The sequence below is a fragment of the Sceloporus occidentalis genome, unplaced genomic scaffold (assembly GCF_023333645.1).
Source record: "Sceloporus occidentalis isolate IW3139 unplaced genomic scaffold, rSceOcc1.0.p SCAF_3, whole genome shotgun sequence".
Classification (NCBI taxonomy): domain Eukaryota; kingdom Metazoa; phylum Chordata; class Lepidosauria; order Squamata; family Phrynosomatidae; genus Sceloporus; species Sceloporus occidentalis.
The window spans coordinates 2,232,072-2,256,953 of NW_028316983.1; the positions used below are offsets into that span (position 1 = coordinate 2,232,072).

General features: G+C 42.4%; 1 protein-coding gene across 2 annotated transcripts in view; it reads left to right on the forward strand.

Annotated features, from left to right (window-relative positions):
• Positions 1-6,631: 6,631 nt before the first annotated feature.
• The window catches only part of LOC149315417 (mitochondrial tRNA methylthiotransferase CDK5RAP1-like), a 32,893-nt gene continuing 14,642 nt past the window's right edge, over positions 6,632-24,882 (forward strand). Inside the window, exons 1-9 of one of the 2 annotated variants that reach the window (XM_089513426.1) lie at positions 6,632-6,702; positions 8,696-9,040; positions 11,084-11,187; positions 12,280-12,314; positions 12,678-12,778; positions 14,061-14,271; positions 18,788-18,908; positions 19,922-20,152; positions 20,266-20,363. In XM_089513426.1, coding sequence (XP_089369552.1) covers positions 8,722-9,040; positions 11,084-11,187; positions 12,280-12,314; positions 12,678-12,778; positions 14,061-14,271; positions 18,788-18,908; positions 19,922-20,152; positions 20,266-20,363 — 1,220 coding nt within the window. In that variant the 5' untranslated portion in view covers positions 6,632-6,702; positions 8,696-8,721. The remainder of the gene's footprint in view (positions 6,703-8,695; positions 9,041-11,083; positions 11,188-12,279; positions 12,315-12,677; positions 12,779-14,060; positions 14,272-18,787; positions 18,909-19,921; positions 20,153-20,265; positions 20,364-24,882) is intronic. The other variant, XM_089513427.1, reaches the window with a different exon arrangement.

The following is a 24,882-nucleotide window of genomic DNA, read 5'->3' on the forward strand; positions in this document are numbered from 1 at the left end:
TCTTTGATAAAATTACCAGCTTGGTAGATGAAGGGAATGCTGTGGATATAGTATATCTTGATTTCAGTAAGGCCTTTGACAAGGTTTCCCATGACAGTCTGGCAAACAAGCTTGTAAAATGTGGGCTAGACAAAGGAACTGTTAAATGGATCTGTAATTGGTTGACCGGCCGAACCCAAAGGGTGGTCAGCAATGGCTCCTTTTCATCCTGGAGAGAAGTGACCAGTGGGGTCCCACAGGGCTCTGTCCTGGGCCCAGTGCTATTCAACATCTTTATCAATGACCTGGATGACAGAATTGGGAGCATACTTATCAAATTTGCAGATGACACCAAATTAGGGGGAATAGCTAATACCCCAGAGGACAGGATCAAGATTAAAAATGACCTGAATAGACTAGAAAGCTGGGCCAAAGCTAACAAAATGAAATTCAACACAGAGAAATGTAAGGTATTGCACTTAGGGCGGAAAAATAAAATGCACAGATATAGGATGGGTGACACCTGGTTGAATGAAACTACGTGTGAAAGGGATCTAGGAATCCAAGTAGACCACAAGTTGAACATGAGTGAACAGTGTGATGCGGCAGCTAAAAAGGCCAATGCTATTTTAGGCTGCATCAATAGAAGTATAGTGTCTAGATCAAGAGAAGTAATAGTGCCACTGTATTCTGCTTTGGTCAGGCCCCACCTAGAATATTGTGTCCAGTTCTGGGCACCACAATTCAGAAAGGACATTGAGAAACTGGAGCGTGTCCAAAGGAGGGCGACAAAAATGGTGAAGGGTCTGGAGACCATGCCCTATGAGGAACGCCTTAGGGAGCTGGGGATGTTTAGCCTGGAGAAAAGAAGGTTAAGAGGTGATATGATAGCCCTGTTTAAATATTTGAAAGGATGTCATATTGAGGAGGGAGCAAGCTTGTTTTCTGCTGCTCCAGAGAACAGGACCCGGAACAATGGATGCAAGCTACAGGAAAAGAGATTCCACCTGAACATTAGGAGGAACTTCCTGACAGTAAGGGCTGTTCGACAGTGGAATGCACTCCCTCGGAGGGTGATAGAGTCTCCTTCCTTGGAGGTCTTTAAACAGAGGCTGGATGGCCATCTGTCAGGGATGCTTTGATTTGGATTTCCTGCATGGCAGGGGGTTGGACTGGATGGCCCTAGTGGTCTCTTCCAACTCTACGATTCTATGATTCTATGATTCTATGATTTTTCTGTTTTCCTGAAATGGAAGGAATGTTTTCAGACGTCTTCCCCACACATGTTTGCTTGCTGAGAATGGATTTGCTAAAAGCAATGCCCCTCTCCTGGGCTGTTGCAAACAAATCTTCCATTGCATCCATCAGAGCTGCAAAAGGTCAAGAGTTATTTACTGTATAGTGAAAAAATCAGATTAACTGTTCCCAGATGATTTCCTTGCATTTGTGCGCAGTTTTGTCGCAGAGAAGGGAAGAGGGGGAATGAATCCAATCGGCGTGGCACTTTTGACGTTTGGACATATTTGGGTGTTACAGCCGATTACCTTTTGATGGAGGGAAATGCCAAGTGGGCAGTGATTTTATACCAAACTTCTCCCATCATTGAGCAAAGGATTGTATCCATTATGGGATCAATTCTTCATCTCTCGCTGGAGCCAAAGTTAGAGGTGACCGGACGGCTCCAGCAATGTTCAGAGTTTGAAAATTTTTACTTTTTGGGGAGGCAATTGTATTTAATATCTCTTTATTTAATTCAGAAGTGGGCACATTCAGACAATTCAGAGGCCAGTTTTCTGCATCCAAGTCTCAACTTATGCCCCATCAGTCCAAAAACTGCATTGTATTAATATTTTGGGTTCACAGGCTGCATCTGTATTAATCCTAATGTTTAGTTAGAATTCCCTTTTATGCTCTTACATATGTATATTTATTTGGCTGCATCCGTACTGCAGAGATAATCCACTTTGACATCAGTTTAACTGCCATGGCTCAGTGCTATGGAATCCTGGGAGTTGTCGCTTGTTGTGGTACCAGAATGTTGCCACAGCAAACTACAACTCCTAGAATTCCATAGCATTGAGCCATGGCAGTTAAAGTGGTGTCAAACCAGATTATTGCTGCAGTGCAGATGCAGCCCTAGTTGGGATTGACACAAGTAGATTTAGGCTTATGATTTATGCTAGAACAGAAATCGTCAGCAATTCCTCAAGGCTGACTTTAGCCACGTTCTGATGGCAACCCAGGGATGATGTCTGCGGCTGCATCTGCACTGCAGGATTAATGCAGTTTGAAACCGCTTTAACTGCCTTGGCCCCATGCTATGAAATCCTGAGATTTGTAGTTTTGTGAGATGTATTTAGATATACACTTGTCACTCCTGATTCGCAGGGGCTCTGTTCCGGACCTCCCCGCAAATTGGAAACATCACAGATATCTCAGGTCGGGTGAAAGACATCTTTTAAGAGTTCCAGACGCTCAATATGTATCAGCTCAGAGGGCTTTCTCTATTTCAGCCCCTCAGCTCTGGAACTCCCTCCCCAATGAGCTCCGTACTTCCACCTCCCTCGATGCTTTCAAGAAGAACTTGAAGACTTTTTTCTTCCGCCAGGCTTTCCCCCGTGAGCCTTGTGGTCATTCTCTTCCCCTTGGCAATGTTTTTGTGTATTCCATTCTACACAGCCACTTGTTTAGGGTGTTGTTGGTTTTTACTGTTCTTAATTGTTAACTTTGTATTATTGTCATGCTAATGTTTCAATTGTCTTACTCTTTGATGTACACCGCTGTGATCGCTGGAATAGCGGTATAGAAATAAAATTTTATTATTATTATTATTATTATTATTATTATATTCTTGCCCCATTGGTTATAATGGTGGCATGCTTCCGCACGCACCATTTTTTCCCTCCTTGTTTGCTGTCCATGAAGGACCAAAACTGCGTCCTCCAAGTCCGCGAAGGGAGAGGGATGAGTGTATTATTTATATCTGTCAGAAAGCTCTGGTGGCACCACAAACTACAGGTCCCAGGATTGCATAGGATGGAGCCATGACAGTTAAAGTGGAGTCTAACTGCATTAATTCTGCAGCGTGGAAACAACAGCAGGCACAGTCTGCCAGATGTTAGTAACTGGAGTTTTGGAATATCAGCAATTAGGATTCTATTCAAGAATCAGGAATCGGTGAGATATTGAATAATGATGCATGCCCCAAGTAGTGTCACTTTTAAATATATTGTTCTCATCGTTGTCGTTGTTGTTTCCAAAATGAACAAAAGAACTGGAACAGGAAGCGCATGGGTATCCACTTTCTGTTTTACTGGGAAGGAAAATCTGGGTGGAACTTAATTCAAAACTGCTGTTCCTACAGGCAGCCAAGAGTAGAAAATAACATTTTGGAGGAATTGTGTGTCATCATATTCTCCGACCTTTCACAGATGAACATTGGGACACGCATGGCCAAGAAACATCAGTGTGGCCAGGATGGCAAAAGTTATTGAGGAAAAACACACAAGTTAGGAAAAGGTGCAGCTTTTGCCTGAGCAAACTGGGAACGACAAGGTCCTGCAGCCTCCTCTGCTCTCCTCTCTGCAAAGTGCACTATGAGTGCAAACTACTTTTGCACTTTGGAACCCAATGTGCAGCAACTGAAGCATCCTGAGGACAAAGGAGGACATTTGGAGAAGGAGATAGAAACTGGGACATTTTTTGACCCAAAACTAGGAAGAGTAGCTAATACCCCAGAGAACAGGATCAAAATTCAAAATGACATTAATAGATTAGAAAGCTTGACCAAAGCTAACAAAATGAATTTCAACACAGAAATGTAAGGTACTGCACTTAGGGCAGAAAAATGAAATGCACAGATATAGGATCATGGGGAACACCTGGCTTAAGGAGAGACTTATCCATGTGAAAGGGATCTAGGAGTCCAAGTAGACCACAAGTTGAACACGAGTCAACAGTGCGATGGGGCAGCTAACAAAACCAATGCGATTTTAGGCTGCATCAATAGAAGTATAGTGTCTAGATCAAGGGAAGTCATAGTGCCGCTCTATTCTGCTTTGGTCAAAACCCACCTGGAATAATCCTGTGTCTAGTTCTGGGCCCCACAATTCAAAAAGGATGTGGAGAAATTGGAGCCATGTGTCCAAAGGAGGGCCACCAAAATGGTGAAGAGTCTGGAGACCATGAAGCCCTATAAGGAAGGACCTAAGAGTTTATCAGACAAGGAAAATTGGAAGTATAATCCAATGGCAATCTGAGCACAATCATGGGGTTTAACGTTATTGCGTGATAGACTGCCACACGCAATTTTGGGCAATGGCAAGCTATTTTTGGGCAATGGGGAGTCAGTTCGAACACAATTCAAATTCACATAAATTCACTGAACTTGCAAATTCACGTGAATGCATTCTGGCCCCACTTTCTTTTCATTTGAAATTAAGAGAAAATCCTCCCATGTGATAAGCTCCTATAACAAGGGTTTGTTTCAATCTGTCAGAAACTCTATTACCATCCATGGGAATACCCAACAGTGTCCTGTTATCTCTTCTGCTCACCAGAATGTCCTTTCCATCAAGTTAGCCATAAACTCTTTGGACACATTTTCGAGGCTAATGGCTGTCATCTGCAATGACTGAGACCAACATTATTTCCCGCAGCAGGCAGGATCTGATGCCGGCATTCGCCTAAAAACTGTCACTCAGCAAATCTGCAGATGATACAGAGGAATGAGCAGATCATGGTTGTCCTATGTACCTTCCACCACCATCATCCATCACTGGGATGTGATGGGCAACCTTGAGTCCCATGCGCACAACATGCGCTGCTGGGGCTTGACTAGTTTTATGGGTACTTGGACCAAAGTAGGGACAGAAAAAAGACAGGATGAATCATGAGGCTTTCAAAACTTTCCAGGCTTCTTTTTGGCACTGCAGAAATAATCCAGTTGGACGCTGCTTTAACTGCCATGGCTCAATACTATGGGATCCTGGGATCTGTAGTTTGTTGTGGCACGCTGGCACCAAAGCTTTCTATGAGAAAGAAGGCTTAATGTCTCTATCCGCATTGCTGAAATAATCCACTTTGGCACCTCTTTAACTGCCTTGGCTTAAATTCTATGGAATCCTGGGATTTGCAGTTTTGTGAGACATTGAGCTTTCTCTGTCAGAGGTGCTCTGGTCCCACAGCAAACTACAATTCCCAGGATTTCATAGCATTGAGCCATGCCAGTTAAAAGTGGTGTCAAACTGGATGATTTCTGCATTGTGTTTTTGGACCAAGGACCCTGTGGAGACCGGGATTCGAATCCTGGCTCGGCCATGGAAACCCACTGGTCGCACTCTCTCAACTGCAGGGGAGGGCAATGGCAGTTGTTGTTTTTAAAGATGTTTTTACAGTGTTGTGTTTTAACAGCATTCCTTGCTTTTAATTTTGTATAGTAGTTTTATATTTTCTGACTTTTAGATTGCAAGCCATTAGCAGGTTATATATGCTGTTTTGATGACATACCTGTAAAGTGCCATGCAAACTTATGGTGCTATATAAATAAACATTAACGACAACAACAACAACAATATACTCCCTCAGATCGTAGTGGAGTCTCCTTCCTTAGAGGTCTTCAAGCAGAGGCTGGATAGCCTTCTGTCAGGGATGCTTTGATTGTGATTTCCTGCATGGCAGAAGGGGGCTGGACGAGTCTATGATTCTATGATTCTGTGAACAACAGAAACAACATACTAGCTGCAAATCTGGATTAAAGACTTTCTTGTTCTCTAAATCATTTGGGACTGTATTTTCATATTGATTTATAATGTTATATTTGATTATAGGTATTAGTTGTTCTTTTACAGTTTTGTATTTTAACCACACAACTTGCTTTTAATTTTGTATAGTAGTTTTATATTTTATGGCTTTTAGATTGTATGCATAATATACACACACACACACACACACACATAACATGCTGTTTTGATGAATAATAATAATCTGTTTTGATGATGCTGTAAAGTGCCATTCAAATTTGTGGCGTTCTATAAAGAAACATGATGATGATGATGATGATGATGATGATATATAACCTGTTTTGATGATGCCTTAAAGTGCCATAGTAGTTTTATATTTCATGGCTTTTAGATTGTATGCCATTGGCAGGTTATTAAATGTGCTGCTTTAATGACACGCATGTAAAATGCCATGGAAATGTGTGGCATTATATAAAGAAACCTGATGATGATGATGATGATGATGATGAAATCATCTGTTTTGATGACATGCCTGTAAAATGCCATGCAAATTTATGGGGCTATATAAATAAACATTAACAACAACAACAAAGTAGTTTGCTTTTAGTTTTGTATAGCAGTTTTATATTTTATGGCTTTTAGATTGTATGCTTATATATATATATATATATATGAATGTATGTATAGGTTATATATGCTGCTTTGATGACATGCCTGTAAAGGGCCACACAAAGTTTATTATGGGGCTATCGACATAAACTTTATTAATAATGATAATAATAATAAATTCTGAGGCCCAGGCGGAACGTTTGGAGGCAGGAACCTTTGAGGCGGGTGACGTAGTTTCCGGTGGGAAGGGTGAGGGGGTCGGACCGGAAGTCGCTGGGGAGCCCCACGCGAGTGGCTTCTTAAGGTCGTGCTTTCAGGCTGGGAAGGCAGTGAGGCTCCGGCAGCTGGGCGCCTCTCTTGCCTTCTCCTGCAGGTAAGGATAGTGTCTCATAGTCATAATAATAATGATGATGATGATGATGGTGGTGAGAATTATAATTAATGACTGGGGTTACTTAACTAAATAAATAATAATAATAATAATAATAATAACAACTTAATGATGCCTGCATAATTAGGGAATTAATTAATTAGTCAATAGCCCCTGCCTGCCTCCCATCTTGAGACCCAAGACAGGTATTATTATTATTTTCTTATATCCTGCCTTTCTCTCCACATAATAACAATAATAAATTACAATTATTTTCTTATATCTTGGCTTCATCCCAACATAATAATAATAATAATAATAATAATACATTATTATTATTATTGTTATTTTATTTCCTTATATCCTGCTTTTCTCTCAAAATAATAATAATAATAGATTATTTTATTTTTATTGTTATTTTATTATATCCCACTTTTCTCCCAACAGAAGGACTCAAGGTGGTAAACAATGTGTGTGTGTGTATATATATATACATATATATATATATATATATAGAGAGAGAGAGAGAGAGAGAGAGCAAGAATATTAAAATATGTAAATATAAAATTTTAAAAAATAATGAGACAATTTTTTTGGTTAAAACAGTTATAAATTAAAATATAATGTGTTAAAAATACAAGCCATTTAAAATGTATAACATTGCTCTGCAATTTGCAGCAGAGCTTTAATTTTTGTTCTTTGACTTTAATTTGGAAAGAGAAGCAGGTCAAAGGAATGGCGAAGCGGTGGACCTCCTTCACGCCGTTTCCGTCATCATTTCCGTTTTCATTCCCGTTTGCCTACGCATTTTTAGTCCTGTACTTCCATTCGCTTGTCTGATTTCACAGGACGCTTTCCCCCCTTAATGTTCTCCACTAATAGTTTAACTAATCTGATTTTACTATTACTGTTATTATTAAACTTTATTTCTAAAGTGTACACAGTGCTGTACATAAAATAGAATAAAATAAATAAAATCAGATGGAGCTGCCAGTGGCATACATTCTAGAAAATAAAATGTAATACAAAAGCAGTTCAATACGATTCAAGGAAAATATACAAACAACAGATAAACACCAAATACTGTAACAATATACTCGTGTATTTGTAAGTTTTTTTTGTTTTGTTTTCTTTTGGACCTTTGTTCTAAAACACTTTGGTCCAAAACGCACTGCAGAATTAATCTGGTTTGAGACCCCTTGAACTGCCCTGGCTCAGTGCTAGGGAATCCTGGGAACTGTAGTTTCTGATGGTGCCAGACTGTTCTGACAGAGAAAGCTAAATGCCTCACAGAACTACAAGTCCCATAATTCCCTAGCATTGACCCAGGGCAGTTAAAGCTCTGGGGCCACCCAAAACTACAATTCGCAGAAGCGGAGTTTGTTTTATTACTCTGTTTTATTTCATTTATTTTTATAAGAATTACTCATTTAAAACAAGCAGAAATTAACGTGAGAAGAAAGGCAGATCTGCAGCACACAACATTTGCCAGATGCTTCCACAGAACATATGGCAGGATGCTCTCCTGATCTGGAGATGCAAAGCAAGTCTTCCTGCAAGTATTTGTTCTATTGGATTAGTCCTTTCCAAACAGAACCAGAGGCCACTAGAACATGACTTCTTTCCTCATTAATCTGATTTACATGGGAAGTAAGTGGGGATTATATTACCTTTCTGATCTTTTGCTCGTCTTGCAAAAAACAACAACAGGTTTTATTTTTACACAGAATCCATTCTTTCTTAGTCATCTAGTGATAGGTTAAATGCAGCTTGTGTAGATGCACCCTCAGATGCTTCATTTGGTAATAAAGCAAATCTTTTTGTGTGATGATCGCAAACACGATTCTTCCTGCGCACGATGTATGTGTTGTGTGTCATATCATGGCTTTTGTAGCCGTGTATTTCCCATTACTTGTCTGCTTTGCAAAGGATTGTGCCTTCTCTTCCCTTGGAAAAATATTTCATAAAATTGCAAATCTTTTAAAATTGGTTTCAGGAAGCCAGGAGCTGTTTTGGCCGAAGATGCTGCCCTCCATGCATGGCATTCTGGGAAGTGCCAGTTTCCTCTGCCAGAGGCCTCTGCGGCGGACCTCACAGAAAGTATTCCAAGCCTGGCATTCTACTTGTGGTCTGGATTCAAGAACATGTACAGAGGAAGGTGCCAAAGGCAAGGGAAGCTTGGAAGACTTCCATGCCAAGTTGGCAGCCGGGCCATCTTTGCAGCATTTCCTCCAAGGAGTCACGCATCATGTCCAGGAAACCCGCCCCTTGCCAGCTGAAGCGGAGGAGGCCTCGGCACCCTATCTGGGTCCCAGCACCTTGGCAGGGCCACCGAGGAAAGGTCTGCGATGCCCGTCTCTTGCTACGTAAATGCCAAGTACCATCCTGGCCTGAGTCGTCTATAGAATTAAAACCATTTAAAACAATTTCATTTTAGAACACTGCTTCCATTTGTATAAGTTGCCTTGAGTCCTAGTTTTGGTAGGAAGGTGTCGTGTGAATAAACATAACTATTACTGTTGTTGGTATTGTTATCATTGTTATGCAAGAGCCCTTTGGCGCAGTGGTTAAATAAATAATAAATAATAAAATTATTATTTCTATCCCGCTTTTTGCCAGGCAATGAAAGCGGCATACAACAGGTTAAAATACATCCATATATACATAATGCCCCCCCTTAAAACCAGATTAAACAATGTAGGATTAAAAACTACATATAAAAACCGACTAAGCTAAATGAAAATCATCATGGGCAGAGTTCACTGGAGGGGAAGTCTTATTTGTGGCCGAGCATTTTATTCCAGGAAGGCTTGCCGGAAGAGATCCGTCTTAATGGCCTTTTTAAAGCTCTCTAGATTGGTAACTTGACAGCCACTCGCCCACAAACCACAAGGTTGCGGGTTCAATGCCAGCCAAGGGCTCAAGCTCGACTCAGGCTTGCATCCCTCTGAGGTTGCTATAATGAGTCCCCAGCTTGTTGGGAGACAAGTAGCTTATGCTTTGTAAACCACTTTGGGAGTGCTTACGTAAGTGCACTGATAGGCAGTATAGAAATGTACCTGCTATTTCTGTTCATAGCAAAGAACAGGAAAAATCCCTTCCTGGTGAAAGTCACTTCCTATATGCTTGTTGGAATAAAGATCTGTATAGTGTTTAAATGGTTTTATGTTTAACTTGTAACCAAGCTACAGTTGGTTCAGAATATGGCAGCGAGGCTGGTCACTGGATGTTCCAGGACCAGCCATATAACACCTATATTGAAAGATCTACATTGGCTGCCTATTCACTTCCAGGCGCAATACAAGGTGTTGGTAATGACCTATAAAGCCCTAAATGGCTTGGGCCCAGGGTACTTGGAGGACCGCCTCTCCCCATACAGTCCGCCCCGCACTCTCAGATCGGGCGGAAAACATTTGTTAAGAGTTCCCAAGGCAAGGTGTGTGTCTTCGTGACAAAGGGCATTTTCCATCATGGCCCCTCAGACCTGGAACTCTTTGCCCGACGAGCTCCGCTCAGGAATCTCTCTAGATCTCTTTAGGAAGAATCTGAAGACTTTTCATGTGCCTTGATGTTATCCTTTCTCCCCCCTGTGCATTTTGTTCCATCCAGCTAATTGGTTATACGGGTTTTAATTGGTTTTAGATTGAATGATTGTATGGAATGTTTTTAGAATTTTTTTTGTATTGCTTTTAAATGGTATGGGTGGGTTTTTGTATTGTTGGGCTATGGTTCGTCACTTTGTATTGGTTTTGATGGTGTTTGTGTTTTTGATGATGTTTTTGTAAACCGCTGTGATCTGCAAGGAATAGCGGTCTAGAAATAAAATTTCATTCATTCATTCATTCATGATTTTATGCTTAAATGATTTTATTTAATCTAATCTTTATTTAATAATAATAATAATACATTTTATTTATAGACCGCTATTCTGCAATGATCATAGCGGTGTACAATAAAAATTGCAATATAATACAAAATACAAGGTGACAGTTAAAGGAGGGAGAAGTCTCGTCCTTCAGGCAGTCCCTGATGTTGCTGGGTCTGCCTGATCGCTCCCTCTGAGGCCAAGATTTAAGCCATCAGGGAGGGTTCAACAGGCATATCATCAAAACAACTACAACAACATATTATTATTATTATTATTATTATTATTATTATTAACCTGTCAGCGAAGAGGTTGCAAAGAGGGAAGCAGTCTATCCTCCCTTGTAACACATTTATGGATTCTAAGAGCAGCCACCAAGAAGGCCTGTCTCATATGCAGATCAGAGAGCAAACAAAAAAGGGGAAATCATTAGGAGTGATTGGGAATCATCTTGTTGTCCTTGGGCTTCTTTAGCCCCTTCCCAAAAGGAATCCATCCTTTTCTTTGTCTTCATTCCAGTGTACCTGGAAACCTACGGCTGTCAGATGAACGTCAGCGATACAGAGATTGCCTGGTCTGTTCTTCAGAGGAGTGGCTACCGAAGGACCACTAGACTGGAAGAGGTAGGCTCAGCTCTCTTGATGGCTTGTGGAAGCAAAATTTTGGGAAATGCAGAGTCCTGAACGTAGTCCTGAACATCAGCCCTAAGGAAGTGGTTAAGGTATGTTTAGGGGGACATGCTAGTCATATTTAAATATTTGAAGTGATCTCACATTGAGGATGGAGCAATCTTGTTTTCTGCTGCTCCAGAGGAAGGACACAGAACGATGGGTTCAAACTACAGGAAAAGTGATTCCACCTAACATTAGGAAGAACTTCCTGACATTAAGAGTTGTTTGACAGTGAAAGATGCTGCCTTGGAGGGTGGTGTATTATTATTATTATTATTATTTCCTATCTGCCTCTCCCCATGGATTAAGGTGAGGAACAACAACAAATCCACAAGTAACAACATCAGTTAAGCCACATTAATTAAAACATGCAACAGTTTAAAAGGGCATGTACATTTTAAAACAGTGCATGTAAAATTTAGTATCTTAATTCACAATTTAAAATTATTTGGATATGCCTGTCAGAAGCAACTGATCTCTTTGGAGGTTTTTACACAGGCTGGATGGCTGTGTGTCACAGGGAGTGCTTTGACTGTGTATTCCTTCATGGCAGAATGGGGCTGGGCTGGATGCTGTTGCCTTCCCCTGAGGCTGAGAGAGTGTGACCTGCCCAAGGCTGAGCTGAGCTGGGAATTGAACCCCGGTCTACAGAGTCATAGTCCAAAACTAAAACCACTACGCCACACTAGCCCTCCTAACAATACTTAACGAAAACTCCTAAGATAGAATCTCTTGGTTCAGATAGTATCCAAACCAATGGATTCAAATTACAAGAGCCATGTGCTTCAAATTATTGGAAAGGAAATTGCAGCTAAACCTTAAGAAGAGTTTCCTAAGTGTATGAGCATTTCAGCCATGGAAAAGACTGCCTTGGAGGGAGGTGGACTCTCTTTTGGAGGTTTTTAAACAGAGGTTGGATGATCCATGTTTCAAAAGTGTTTTAGTTGAATACTCCTCCATAGTAGGGGTTTGCATTGGATGGCCTTTATGCTCCCTTTCAGTTCTACAGTTTTGTGATTCTGTGATCCTTTCTCTGCCCAATAGGCCGATGTGATTCTCCTCGTCACGTGTTCCATCAGGTAAGAATGGAATGATGGCCAGTTTATCCAGTTATACAAAATGGGTCCACCACAGGTTACCTAACAGATATATAATTTGGCATAATCCAAGTTTCTCTACTTTATTAATTTTCTGTAACACTTTATGATAGATCCAACTAGTAGAAGTGGGGCAACTCCAAACCCATTTAACTTGACTCGCCTCCAGGCACTGCAAGGATGAAACAAAGTTGTTGGTGTTGCGTGTTTTTGAACTGTTTCTGTCTTACAATTTAATATTATTACCTTGGTATCCATAGTCATAGTCCAGCTCTCAAACTACTAAACCACACTTGCTCTCAAGGATAGAGTTGCAAAAAGCCTCTTTGTCCTCTTGCTTTCCAGAGAGAAGGCTGAGCAGACAATCTGGAACCGCCTGAACCACCTCAAGGCTGTGAAGTTGAAGCGGCCTGCCTCGCAAGGAGCACTCCGGATTGGGATTTTAGGTAAATCTTTGACTAGTAAGATTGCCAGAAGGAGAAGACACAAACTAGTGTTGTGGTGATGGTGCTACAGCTGGCCCTCCATATCCACGGATTCTGTGCCCATGGATTCAGCCATCCACAGCTTGGACATATCCCCCCCCCCCAAAAAAAAAAAAAAAAATCCAAAAAGCAAACCTTGATTTTGCCATTTTATAGAAGGGACACCATTTTACTATGCCATTGCATGTAAAGTCTTGAGTATTCATGGATTTTCGTGGAAACAAACCCTAGCGGATACTGGAAACAAACCTGGAAACAAACCCTAGCAGATACTGGTTGAGTATCTTCCTTTTCTAAAATATTTTGGATTTTGGAGTTTTTCAGATTTTGGAATATTTGCACATACACAATGACATATCTTGGAGATGGTTTTGTCTAAAAACAAAATTAATTTAGGTTTTTTATACATCTTATCTGAGCCATTGTGAGGTAGTGGTTTGAGAGTTGGACTAGGATACTGGGAGACCAGGATTCGAATCCCCATTTGACCATGGAAACCCTATAGGTTACCTTAGGCAAGTCACACACTCTCAGGTTCAGAGCGGCAAAAGCAAACCCCCCAACCTGAACAAATCTTGTCAAGATATGGTTGCCATGGGTCAAAATGACTTTAAGGCACAAAACAACAATAATAATACACTTACATATATAACCTAAAGGTAATTTTATACACAGCATTTAAAATATATTTGTGCATTGAACCATTGTAATGCAAAGGTGTCCCTATCTCAGCCACCCCTATGGGCAGTTTTGGAATGTTTGCACATACACATTGATATCTCTTGGAGATGAGACTCAGGTCTAAACATGACATTCATTTATATTCTGCATACACCTTATACACATAGCCTGAAGGTAATTTTCTATGCAATGCTTTAAATAATTTTGTGCATGCAACAAAGTTGGTGTACACTGAACCATCAGAAAACAAAGGTGTCATAATCTCAGCCATCCATGTGGACAGTTTTGGACATTGAAATATGTTGTCATTCCTATAAGGAAGACTCAACCTGTACTGAGGGCTCACCGTACAATAAAATCAACCTGAGTAGTTCGTAACCATTCAAAACAGGATGAATAATTTAAATTGGCATGTTAAACAATTGAACATATTGGGACAAGGTAGCTTAAAAACAGCTGAAGCAATTTAAGACAGTTTAAAGCCAGGCCTGTGTTCAGATTTAGATGCTGCTGTGTCTCTGACATTCTCCTGCTCACTCTTGCTGTTCTCTTCTGTTGGAAGGCTGCATGGCCGAGAGGCTGAAGGAGAAGATCTTGGACCAGGAGAAGTTGGTTGATGTTGTGGCCGGTCCAGATGCCTACCGTGATCTTCCCCGCCTCCTGGCGGTGGCCGAATCTGGCCAGCAAGCTGCCAATGTCCTGCTTTCCCTGGAGGAAACCTATGCGGATATCCTGCCTATCCAGACCAGCCCCAGCGCCACCTCAGCCTTCGTGTGAGTCGGACCAGTTTCTTTCTGCCTGATGGGGAAGGGCTTGGTGTTGCAGACAATGGACAATTTGTTTACTTTTTGTTTGTTTGTTGACAACTGACTCAACATTTGCAGCTTTGGCTTTTGCAGCTTTGATTATTCATGTATTCGATATGTTTTCTCTAGGAATCTTTAGCTCCTCCTGCCTGACTCTGTGGCCAACTTTCATCAGAAGATGCGCTGGAGGACCTAGAAATTCTTAGAGAGAGTACTCCTCTAGGTATTTGTAGGTCTTCCAACCCAATTCCAACCCAACTCCACTGGAGGTTGACCATAGAGTTGTGTTGGAGGACCTAGAGATTCTTAGAGAGGTGTTCTTTCAGGTTAAAAAAAGTGCTTTTTTAAATTTGCGTTTTTTCCAACCTGCTTGTTATCCGGGGGAGCATTTGCCATGTTTCTGCCCCTCCCCTGGGCTTTTTTTAGGTTTGAGGAGTGGGTTTCAAAGCTGGAAGTGACTTCTCACTGATTTTCTGATTTGGAAAAGGCTTCTTCTGGACCTAAAACAGGGACTGCGTCTGCACATAGAATCATAGAATAATAGAGTTGGAAGAGACCGCAAGGGCCATCCAGTCCAACCCCATTCTGCCATGCAGGAATCCAAATCAAATCATCCCCGACAAATGGCCATCCAGCCTCTGCTTGAAGACCTCCAAGGAAGGAGACTCCACTACACTCCGAGGGAGTTTGTTCCACTGTCGGACAGCCCTTACTGTCAGGAGGTTCCTCCTAATGTTGAGGTGGAATCTCTTTTCTTGTAGCTTGCATCCATTGCTCCAGGTCCTAGTCTCTGGAGCAAGTGAAAACAAGTCAGCTCCCTCCTCAGTATGGCATCCCTTCAAGTATTTAAACAGGGCTATCATATCACCTCTTAACCTTCTCTTCTCCAGGCTAAACATCCCCAGCTCCTTAAGTCGTTCCTCATAGGACATGATTTCTAGACCTTTCACCATTTTACTTGCCCTCCTTTGGATGCGTTCCAGTTTTTCAACATCCTTTTTGAATTGTGGTGCCCAGAACTGGACACAGTATTCCAGGTGGGGCCTGACCAAAGCAGAATAGAGTGGCACTCTTACTTCCCTTGATCTAGATACGATACTCTTACTGATGCAGCCTAAAATTGCATTGGCCTTTTTAGCTGCTGCATCACACTGTTGACTCATATTCAGCTTGTGGTCTACTTGGACTCCCAGATCCCTTTCACACATATAACTCTCGTTCAGCCATGTGTCTCCCATCCTATATTTGTTCATTTTATTTTTCCGCCCTAAGTGCAGGACCTTGCATTTCTCCCTGTTGAAGTTCATTTTGTTAGCTGTGGCCCAACTTTCTAGTTTATTCAGGTCATCTTGAATGTTGATCCTGTCCTCTGGAGTGTTAGTTACTCCTCCTAATTTGGTGTCATCTGCAAATTTGATAAGAATGCTTCCAATTTTGTCATCCAAGTCGTTGATAAAGATGTTGAATAGCACTGGGCCCAGGACAGAGCCCTGTGGGACCCCACTGGTCACTTCTCTCCAGGATGAAAAGGAGCCATTGTTCAGCACCCTTTGCGTTCAGTCAGTCAACCAATTACAAATCCATGTAACAGTTGCCTTGTCTATCCCAGATTTTATAAGCTTGTTTACAAGAATGTCATGGGGAACCCTGTCAAAAGCCTTACTGAAATCAAGATATACGATATCCACAGCATTCCCTTCATCTACCAAGCTAGTAACTTTATCAAAGAAAGAGATTAGATTTGTCTGGCATGAGTTCTTTCTCTGAAACCCATGTTGACTTTTTGTGATGATGGCATTGCCTTCTAGATGTTCACAGACTCTCTGTTTAATGATCTGCTCCAGAATCTTTCCTGGTATTGATGTCAGACTAACTGGACGATGATTGTTGGGATCCTCTTTCTTCCCCTTTTTGAAGATAGGGACAACGTTTGCCCTCCTCCAGTCTGCTGGGACTTCTCCTGTTCTCCAGGAGTCCTCAAAGACTATTATGGCCAATGGCTCCGATATTACTTTTGCCAGTTCTTTTAGTACCCTTGGATGTAGTTCATCTGGTCCTGGAGACTTAAATTCATTTAGATTAACAAGGTATTCCTCTACTATCTCTTTACTTATTCTGTGCTGAAATTCCCCTATTCTGTCCTCTGCTCCATTATCCTCAGGTTGAGCACCCTTTGCCTTTTCTGAGAAGACTGAGGCAAAGAAGGTGTTGAGTAATTCTGCCCTTTCTCTGTCTTCTGTTAGCATTTTGCCATCTTCTCCACGCAGTGGCCCTACCGTTTCCTTCTTCTTCCTTTTGCCGCGGACATATCCAAAAAAGCCCTTGTTATTGTTCTTAACCTCTCTAGCAAGCCTGAGTTCATTCTGTGCTTTAGCTTTTCTGACTTTACCCTACAAATGCTTGCTATTTGTTTGAATTCCTCTTTGGTGATTTCCCCATTTTTCCATTTCTTATACATGTTCCGTTTCAAACTTAGCTTGGTTGAAAGTTCCTTAATCATCCATCCTGGTTTCTTGAGACATCTCCCCTTTTTCTTCCTCATTGGAACTGTTTGAAATTGTGCCTTCAGAATCTCCCTTTTAAGAAACTCCCATCCATCTTGAGCTTCCTTCTCTTTTAGTATTGTTGACCATGGGATCACACCCAGTATTTCTTTAAGTTTACGAAAATCAGCTTTCCTAAAGTCTAGAATGCATGTCTGTCTGACTATGCCTGGCTTCTCCTTTCCACTTTATAACAAACTCCAGGAGAACATGGTCACTTCCACCTAAGGATCCCACCACTTGCACCCCATTAACCAAGTCATCCTTGTTGGTTAGGATCAGATCCAAAATAGCTAACCCCCTTGTTGCCTCTTCCACCTTTTGGACCATGAAATTGTCTTCCAGGCAAGTGAGGAATTTGCTAGGCCTTGAGGATTTTGCTGAGTTTGACTTCCAGCAAATATCAGGATAGTTGAAGTCGCCCATCACTACTACATCTCTCTTTTCTGACTGTGTGGTCATCTGTTCCAGAAAGATATCATCCAATTCCTCAGTCTGACTTGGGGGTCTGTAGTAGACTCCCACCGTAACACCCTTGTTGTTTCCCTCCCCTTTAATTCTTATCCAGATGCTCTCCACCTGGCTTCCATGATTGATGTCCTGGATCTCTTCACTGGTGTAAATGTCCCTGATATATAAGGCTATTCCTCCTCCTTTCCTGTTTGGCCTATTTCTCTTTAAAAGGTTATACCCCTCTATTTCCACATTCCAGTCATGAGACTCATCCCACCAGGTTTCAGTGAGGCCTATCATATTTGCTTTGTTGTACTAGCAGTTTGAGTTCATCTTGCTTGTTTCCCATGTTCTGTGCATTAGTGTAGAGAATTAATGCAGTTTAACACTACTTTAACTGCCATGGCTCCATAGCATGGAATCATGGGATTTGTAGTTTGTTGGGGCACCAGAGCTTTCTGACAGAGAAGACTAAATATCTCACAAAAGTACACAGCCCAGAATTCCACAGCATGGAGCCATGGCAGTTAAAATGGTGTCAAACTGCATTATTTCTGCAGTGAAGATTAGCCTGTGGTTAGGGCAAAACGTAATGAAATGGTCTCTGCTGTACATTATAGAAGGTGGATGTGTGAATTTTGAGTAATTCTTTTAAAGAGGCTTTTAAAAGTGGGAGTGTGGTGAAGATGGAGTCCTTCCGGCAGCTGGTGGGGATAGGAACAGTTTTAAAAGTCATCTTAGGCAGGGTACGGACCGCCCAAAAAGGGCGGTCTGTCCACGCCTTGTTTTCCTCCACAAGGAAGCCGCAGCAGACAAACCGCTCGGCTCCCTCGCGGAGCAAAAAGAACCAGCAAAAAGCAGGTTCTTTTTGCAGCATCATAATGATGACATGACATGCGGAGACTAGGCGTCTATCACATCAAAATGGCTGCGCCCGTCTGTACAGGGCACCGCCATTTTGACGCCCTTGTCATGTGCTGGGGTGAGGCACGTATGGGTGGTGTGCCCTCGGCCAACCCCTAGCACGTGACGAGAGTACACTATAGCCCTGTCTGGATCGGGCCTTAGTTCTCAGATGTTTCACCTCCCCAGATGCACATCATTGCCCATAGGTTACACTGTCTAGCTCTTTACAGAAATTTGTAGTTCAAAATACAGGTTGAGCCTCCCTTATCTGAAATGCTTAGGACCAGAAGTGTTTTGAATTTTGGATTTTTTTGTGTTTGAAATATTGTATATACATAATAACATATCTTGGCGATGAGGCCCAACTCTAAATATGAAATGTATTGATGTTTCATATGCCCCTTATATGAGAGCCAGTGTGGCGTAGTTGTTTGAGTGTTGAACTATGACTCTGGAGACCAGGGTTTGAATCCCAGCTCAGCCATCTAAACCCACTGAGTGACCTTGGCTAAATCTGCTTGCACAACATCTTCCATCCATTTTCTTTTAACTCCTTCCCACTGGCTTTGCTTTTCCCACAGATCCATCATGCGCGGCTGTGACAACATGTGCAGCTATTGCATTGTGCCATTCACCCGCGGGCGTGAGCGGAGCAGGCCCCTTGCCTCCATCCTCCAGGAAGTTCAGATGCTCTCAGATCAGGTGCCTGTCTCAGATTTTATCTTACAGTGGGCCCTTGGCATCCGCTGGGGTTTGGTTCCAGGACTCCCTGGGGATACCAAAATCCTCAGATGCTCAAGTCCCATTAAATACAATGGCAAAGAAAAATGTTGTCCCTTATATAAAATGGCAAAATCAAGGTTTACCTTTTGGAATGTGTTGTAGTGATTTGAGAGGTGGACTATGACTCCAGAGACCAGGGTTCAGTTCCAAGCTTGGCCTTGAAACCCCCTAGGTGACCTTGGGCAAGTTGTTGTTGTAGTAGTGGGTCCTTATTCTCCAGTGGGGTTTGGTTCCAAGATAACAAAATCCATGGATGCTCAAGGCCTATTAAATACAATGGCATTTCAAAATGTTGTCCCTTATATAAAATGGAAAATTAAATTTTGCTATTTGGAATTTCTATTTTTGAAATATATTTTCAAGTTGTAGGTGTTGGAATCCGTGGATAAAAAAAAAAAAACCCTATGATCTTAGGGTTGACATCAGTCAAGAATGACTTAGAGGCACACAATAACAATGACTGTGTGTATTTGTGCCTTGAAGGAAATGAGAGAGCTGTTTGTTACGGTCCCAGTATGTAGTTCTATCAAGAAAAATCTGTAGGTACCGGGCCCTTACTGTGGCATATAGTTGGCAATTACATAGGTCATGCTCAATATCTTCTATTCTAGGTGCTCCACAAACACATATTCTCTTGAAGTATGTGGCACTTGGTGGAATCGTCCATATTTGACCATGGAATCTGCTCAAATCTCAGTATTCTCAAAGCTGTACTATGGGACTGAGCCCATTATCAGATATTTTCTTATTTAGAAAGATAGTGTCAGTGTGATTCTGAGACTGAAAGAAAATGTGCAAAAGCTGTTCCTTGGAGACAGAATTGGGTCAGATTTCTCTTACAGGCCACTCTTCGCTCCCTTTCTGTCCTATACTGTTGTTGTTTAGGTGCAACTTTACCTTTTCTGACCGAATGTCCTGCCTACTCTTTGCAGGGTGTGAAGGAAGTGACCCTCTTGGGCCAGAATGTCAATAGTTACCGGGACACCTCCGAGGTCCAGTTCCTCTCAGCAGCCCCAAGTCGCCTGAGCCGCGGCTTCAGCACTATCTACAAACCCAAACAGGGTGGGTTGCGTTTTGCAGAACTCCTGGACCGTGTCTCTGCCATTGACCCAGAGATGAGGATCCGTTTCACTTCCCCACACCCCAAAGACTTCCCAGATGAGGTGGGTTTAGGGCTTGGGTGGTGGTGGTCGATTCTCTAGCCAAGAGCACATGGTTGTGGAGAGTCTGGTGGTTCTGCTGCAAACAATACAATCACCGTGTTTGTTCTCGGCAGGTCTTCCAGCTCATGAAGGAAAGGCACAACATCTGCAAGCAGCTGCACCTCCCTGTCCAGAGCGGAAGCACGCGCGTCCTGGAAGCCATGAGGAGAGGGTGAGCGAGAAGGACATTGGCCCATTGGGGAGAAACAAAAAATGCAGGAGGCAGAGAGCATCCTGCAAGACCCAAAAACCCAGGACATTGTGTTGTAAATTCTCCTATCAAACATTTCTGGAGACTCTGTTTTGACCCCCTGAAGGAGGCCTTAAAACAGGGGAGGGAAACTGTGTAGGGGCCAAAGCCAATTTCCCCAAGCCCCGTTCCAAGGCTCCACTCCCCCACAGAAAACCCAAATACCTCCCTTTCACACTGCCATCCCTTTCTAATTGGCAATGGGAAATTACATTGCATCACTTCCTTTGTGAGACAGACCGCAGAGGAAACTGGAAAGGTTGCAGGTTTGGACTCAAAGGATGGAGGCACAAATAATCCAAGCTTAGAAGAAGGTCCCCTTTAAAGGAATATAGGTCCCAGAAGCCACACATCCCAACTAAATGGCACTGGCTAAGCTGGGTTCTGTAGTCCCAGATAGTAACATTTCCATTTTCTGGAAAGAGGTCACTTGAAACTTTAGTTTGTAGGCTAAACATACCATAGGTTAAAGCAGGATTAGACTCAGAGCAAGGAGGCATGAAAATTGGAAGAAGGAACATCAAGGATATAAAATATTCAGATGACACCATACTATTTTTATTTACTTATTTTAAATAGTACTGTTCTTAATCTTGTAAGCTGCTCTGAGTCCCAGTTTTGAGAAAAGGGTGGTTTATTAGAATAATAATAATAATAATAGCAGCAGAAAATAGCAAAGGCTCAGAATGATCACTGAAGAAATTCAAGGAAGAAAGTACGAAGTCAGGTTTACAGTTGAACCATAAGAAAACAAAAATAATGACTACAGAGGATTTACATAACTTTAAAGTAGACAGTGAAGACATGGAAATGGTTCAGGATTTCCCATACCTTGGCCCAGCCTTTAGTCAGAATGGAGACTGCAGTAAAGAAATCCAAAAAAGATTAGAACTTGGAAGGGCAACAATGAGGAAAGTAGACAAGATCTTAACTTGTCAGGATATATGATTGAATATCATAGGATAGCTTTTGCCATCATATTTCCCATTTCTATGTATGGCTATGAAAGCTGGACAGTGAAGAAAGCTGAAAGGAAGAAAAATCAACTTATTTGAGATGTGGTACTGGAGAAGAGTTTGTTGAATACCATAGGCAGCCATTTTGAGACCGTGTACTCGAGACCGTGTGCTCGTTGCTGAAGGGGAGGAGCTTCTGTGAGTCACATCTGTGAGTCACAAGGGGCGGAGCTAGCAGACTAGCTTTATATACCAACTTCCAGAGCCTTCCAGAACAGTCCGGCCAGAGAGAGGACAAGGAGAGGAGCTGCTTGGCAGCCATTTTGAGACCGTGTGCTCGAGACCGTGTGCTCGTTGCTGAAGGGGAGGAGCTTCTGTGAGTCACATCTGTGAGTCACAAGGGGCGGAGCTAGCAGACTAGCTTTATATACCAACTTCCAGAGCCAGGTGCAAAGATCCGTGATGTGACAGAGAGGCTGACAAGACTGGTCAAGCCTACTGACCAATACCCCTTCCTTTTGGTCCACGTGGGAACTAATGATACTGCAAGACACAGCATTCAGAACATCAAAAGGGATTACGAGGCGCTTGGTAGGAAGCTGAAAGGAATGGATGTACAGGTTGTCATCTCGTCTCTTCTGCCAGTTGAAGGGCATGGTCCAGGAAGGGAGAGGAAAATAGCAGATGTGAACAACTGGCTTCGCAGATGGTGCCGCCGAGAAGGATTTGGATTCTTCGATCATGGGCTGCGGTTCCATGAGGAGGGACTTCTTGCAACGGACGGGTTGCATCTCACGCCAGTTGGAAGAAATGTTTTTGCCAACAGTCTCAAGAACTTGATCAGGAGAGCTTTAAACTGAGTTCCGAGGGGAAGGGAGACAATATTAAGGAAGGCGAAAGGGATGGCGAAAATAGTCAAACTGACATAGAGGAAACAAGGCAAACAGTGCAAGGACCCAACAGTGGGAGGCAAAAAAACTTGCACAGGCAGCAGGTAAAAGGGAACCATGGTCTGCGATGTCTCTACACTAATGCACAGAGCATGGGAAATAAGCAGGATGAACTCGAACTCCTAGTACAACAAAGCAAATATGATATAATAGGCATCACTGAAACCTGGTGGGATGAGTCTCATGATTGGAATGTGGAAATAGAGGGGTATAACCTTATTAAGAGAAATAGGCCAAACAGGAAAGGAGGAGGAATAGCACTATATGTCAGAGATATTTACACCAGTGAAGAGATCCTGGACATCAATCATGGAAGCCAGGTGGAGAGCATCTGGATAAGAATCAAAGGGGAGGGAAACAACAAGGGTGTTACGGTGGGAGTCTACTACAGACCCCCAAGTCAGACTGAGGAATTGGATGATGCCTTTCTAGAACAGATGACCACACACTCAGAAAAGAGAGATGTAGTAGTGATGGGCGACTTCAACTACCCTGATATTTGCTGGAAGTCAAACTCAGCAAAATCCTCAAGGTCTAGCAAATTCCTCACTTGCCTGGAAGACAATTTCATGGTCCAAAAGGTGGAAGAGGCAACAAGGGGGTCAGCTATTTTAGATCTGATCCTAACCAACAAGGATGACTTGGTTAATGGGGTGGAAGTGGTGGGATCATTAGGTGGAAGTGACCATGTTCTCCTGGAGTTTGTAATACAGTGGAAAGGAGAAGCCAGACATAGTCAGACACGCATCCTAGACTTTAGGAGAGCGGATTTCAGTAAACTTAGAGAAGTATTGAGGGCGATTCCATGGTCAGAAATACTAAAAGATAAAGGAGTTCAGGATGGATGGGAGTTTCTCAAAAGAGAGATACTGAAGGCACAATTTCAAACAGTTCCAGTGAGAAAGAAAAACGGGAGGTGTCTCAAGAAACCAGGATGGATGACTAAGGAACTTTCAACCGAGCTAAGTTTGAAACGGAACATGTATAAGAAATGGAAAAAGGGGGAAATCACGAAAAAGGAATTCAAAGAAATAGCAGGCATGTGTAGGGGTAAAGTCAGAAAAGCTAAAGCGCAGAATGAACTCAGGCTTGCTAGAGAGGTTAAGAACAATAAAAAGGGCTTTTTTGGATATGTCCGCAGCAAGAGGAAGAAGAAGGAAACGGTAGGGTCACTGCGTGGAGAAGATGGCAAAATGCTAACAGAAGACAAAGAAAAGGCAGAATTATTCAACACCTTCTTTGCCTCAGTCTTCTCAGAAAAGGCAAAGGGTGCTCAACCTGAGGATAATGGAGCAGAGGACAGAATAGGGGAATTTCAGCACAGAATAAGTAAAGAGATAGTAGAGGAACACCTTGTTAATCTAAATGAATTTAAGTCTCCGGGACCAGATGAATTCCATCCAAGGGTATTAAAAGAACTGGCAAATGTAATATCGGAGCCATTGGCAATAATCTTTGAAAACTCCTGGAGAACAGGAGAGATCCCAGCTGACTGGAGGAGGGCAAACGTTGTCCCCATCTTCAAAAAGGGGAAAAAAGAGGATCCCAACAATTATCGTCCAGTTAGTCTGACATCAATACCAGGAAAGATTCTGGAGCAGATCATTAAACAGAGAGTCTGTGAACATCTAGAAGGCAATGCCATAATCACAAAAAGTCAACATGGGTTTCAGAGAAACAAGTCATGCCAGACAAATCTAATCTCTTTCTTTGACAAAATTACCAGCTTGGTAGATGAAGGGAATGCTGTGGATATAGTATATCTTGATTTCAGTAAGGCCTTTGACAAGGTTTCCCATGACATTCTTGCAAACAAGCTTGTAAAATGTGGGCTAGACAAAGGAACTGTTAAATGGATCTGTAATTGGTTGACCGGCCGAACCCAAAGGGTGCTCAACAATGGCTCCTTTTCATCCTGGAGAGAAGTGACCAGTGGGGTCCCACAGGGCTCTGTCCTGGGCCCAGTGCTATTCAACATCTTTATCAATGACCTGGATGACAGAATTGGGAGCATACTTATCAAATTTGCAGATGACACCAAATTAGGGGGAATAGCTAATACCCCAGAGGACAGGATCAAGATTCAAAACGACGTGAATAGACTAGAAAGCTGGGCCAAAGCTAACAAAATGAAATTCAACACAGAGAAATGTAAGGTATTGCACTTAGGGCGGAAAAATAAAATGCACAGATATAGGATGGGTGACACCTGGCTGAATGAAACTACGTGTGAAAGGGATCTAGGAGTCCAAGTAGACCACAAGTTGAACATGAGTGAACAGTGTGATGCGGCAGCTAAAAAGGCCAATGCTATTTTAGGCTGCATCAATAGACGTATAGTGTCTAGATCAAGAGAAGTAATAGTGCCACTGTATTCTGCTCTGGTCAGGCCCCACCTGGAATATTGTGTCCAGTTCTGGGCGCCACAATTCAGAAAGGACATTGAGAAACTGGAGCGTGTCCAAAGGAGGGCGACAAAAATGGTGAAGGGTCTGGAAACCATGCACTATGAGGAACGACTTAGGGAGCTGGGGA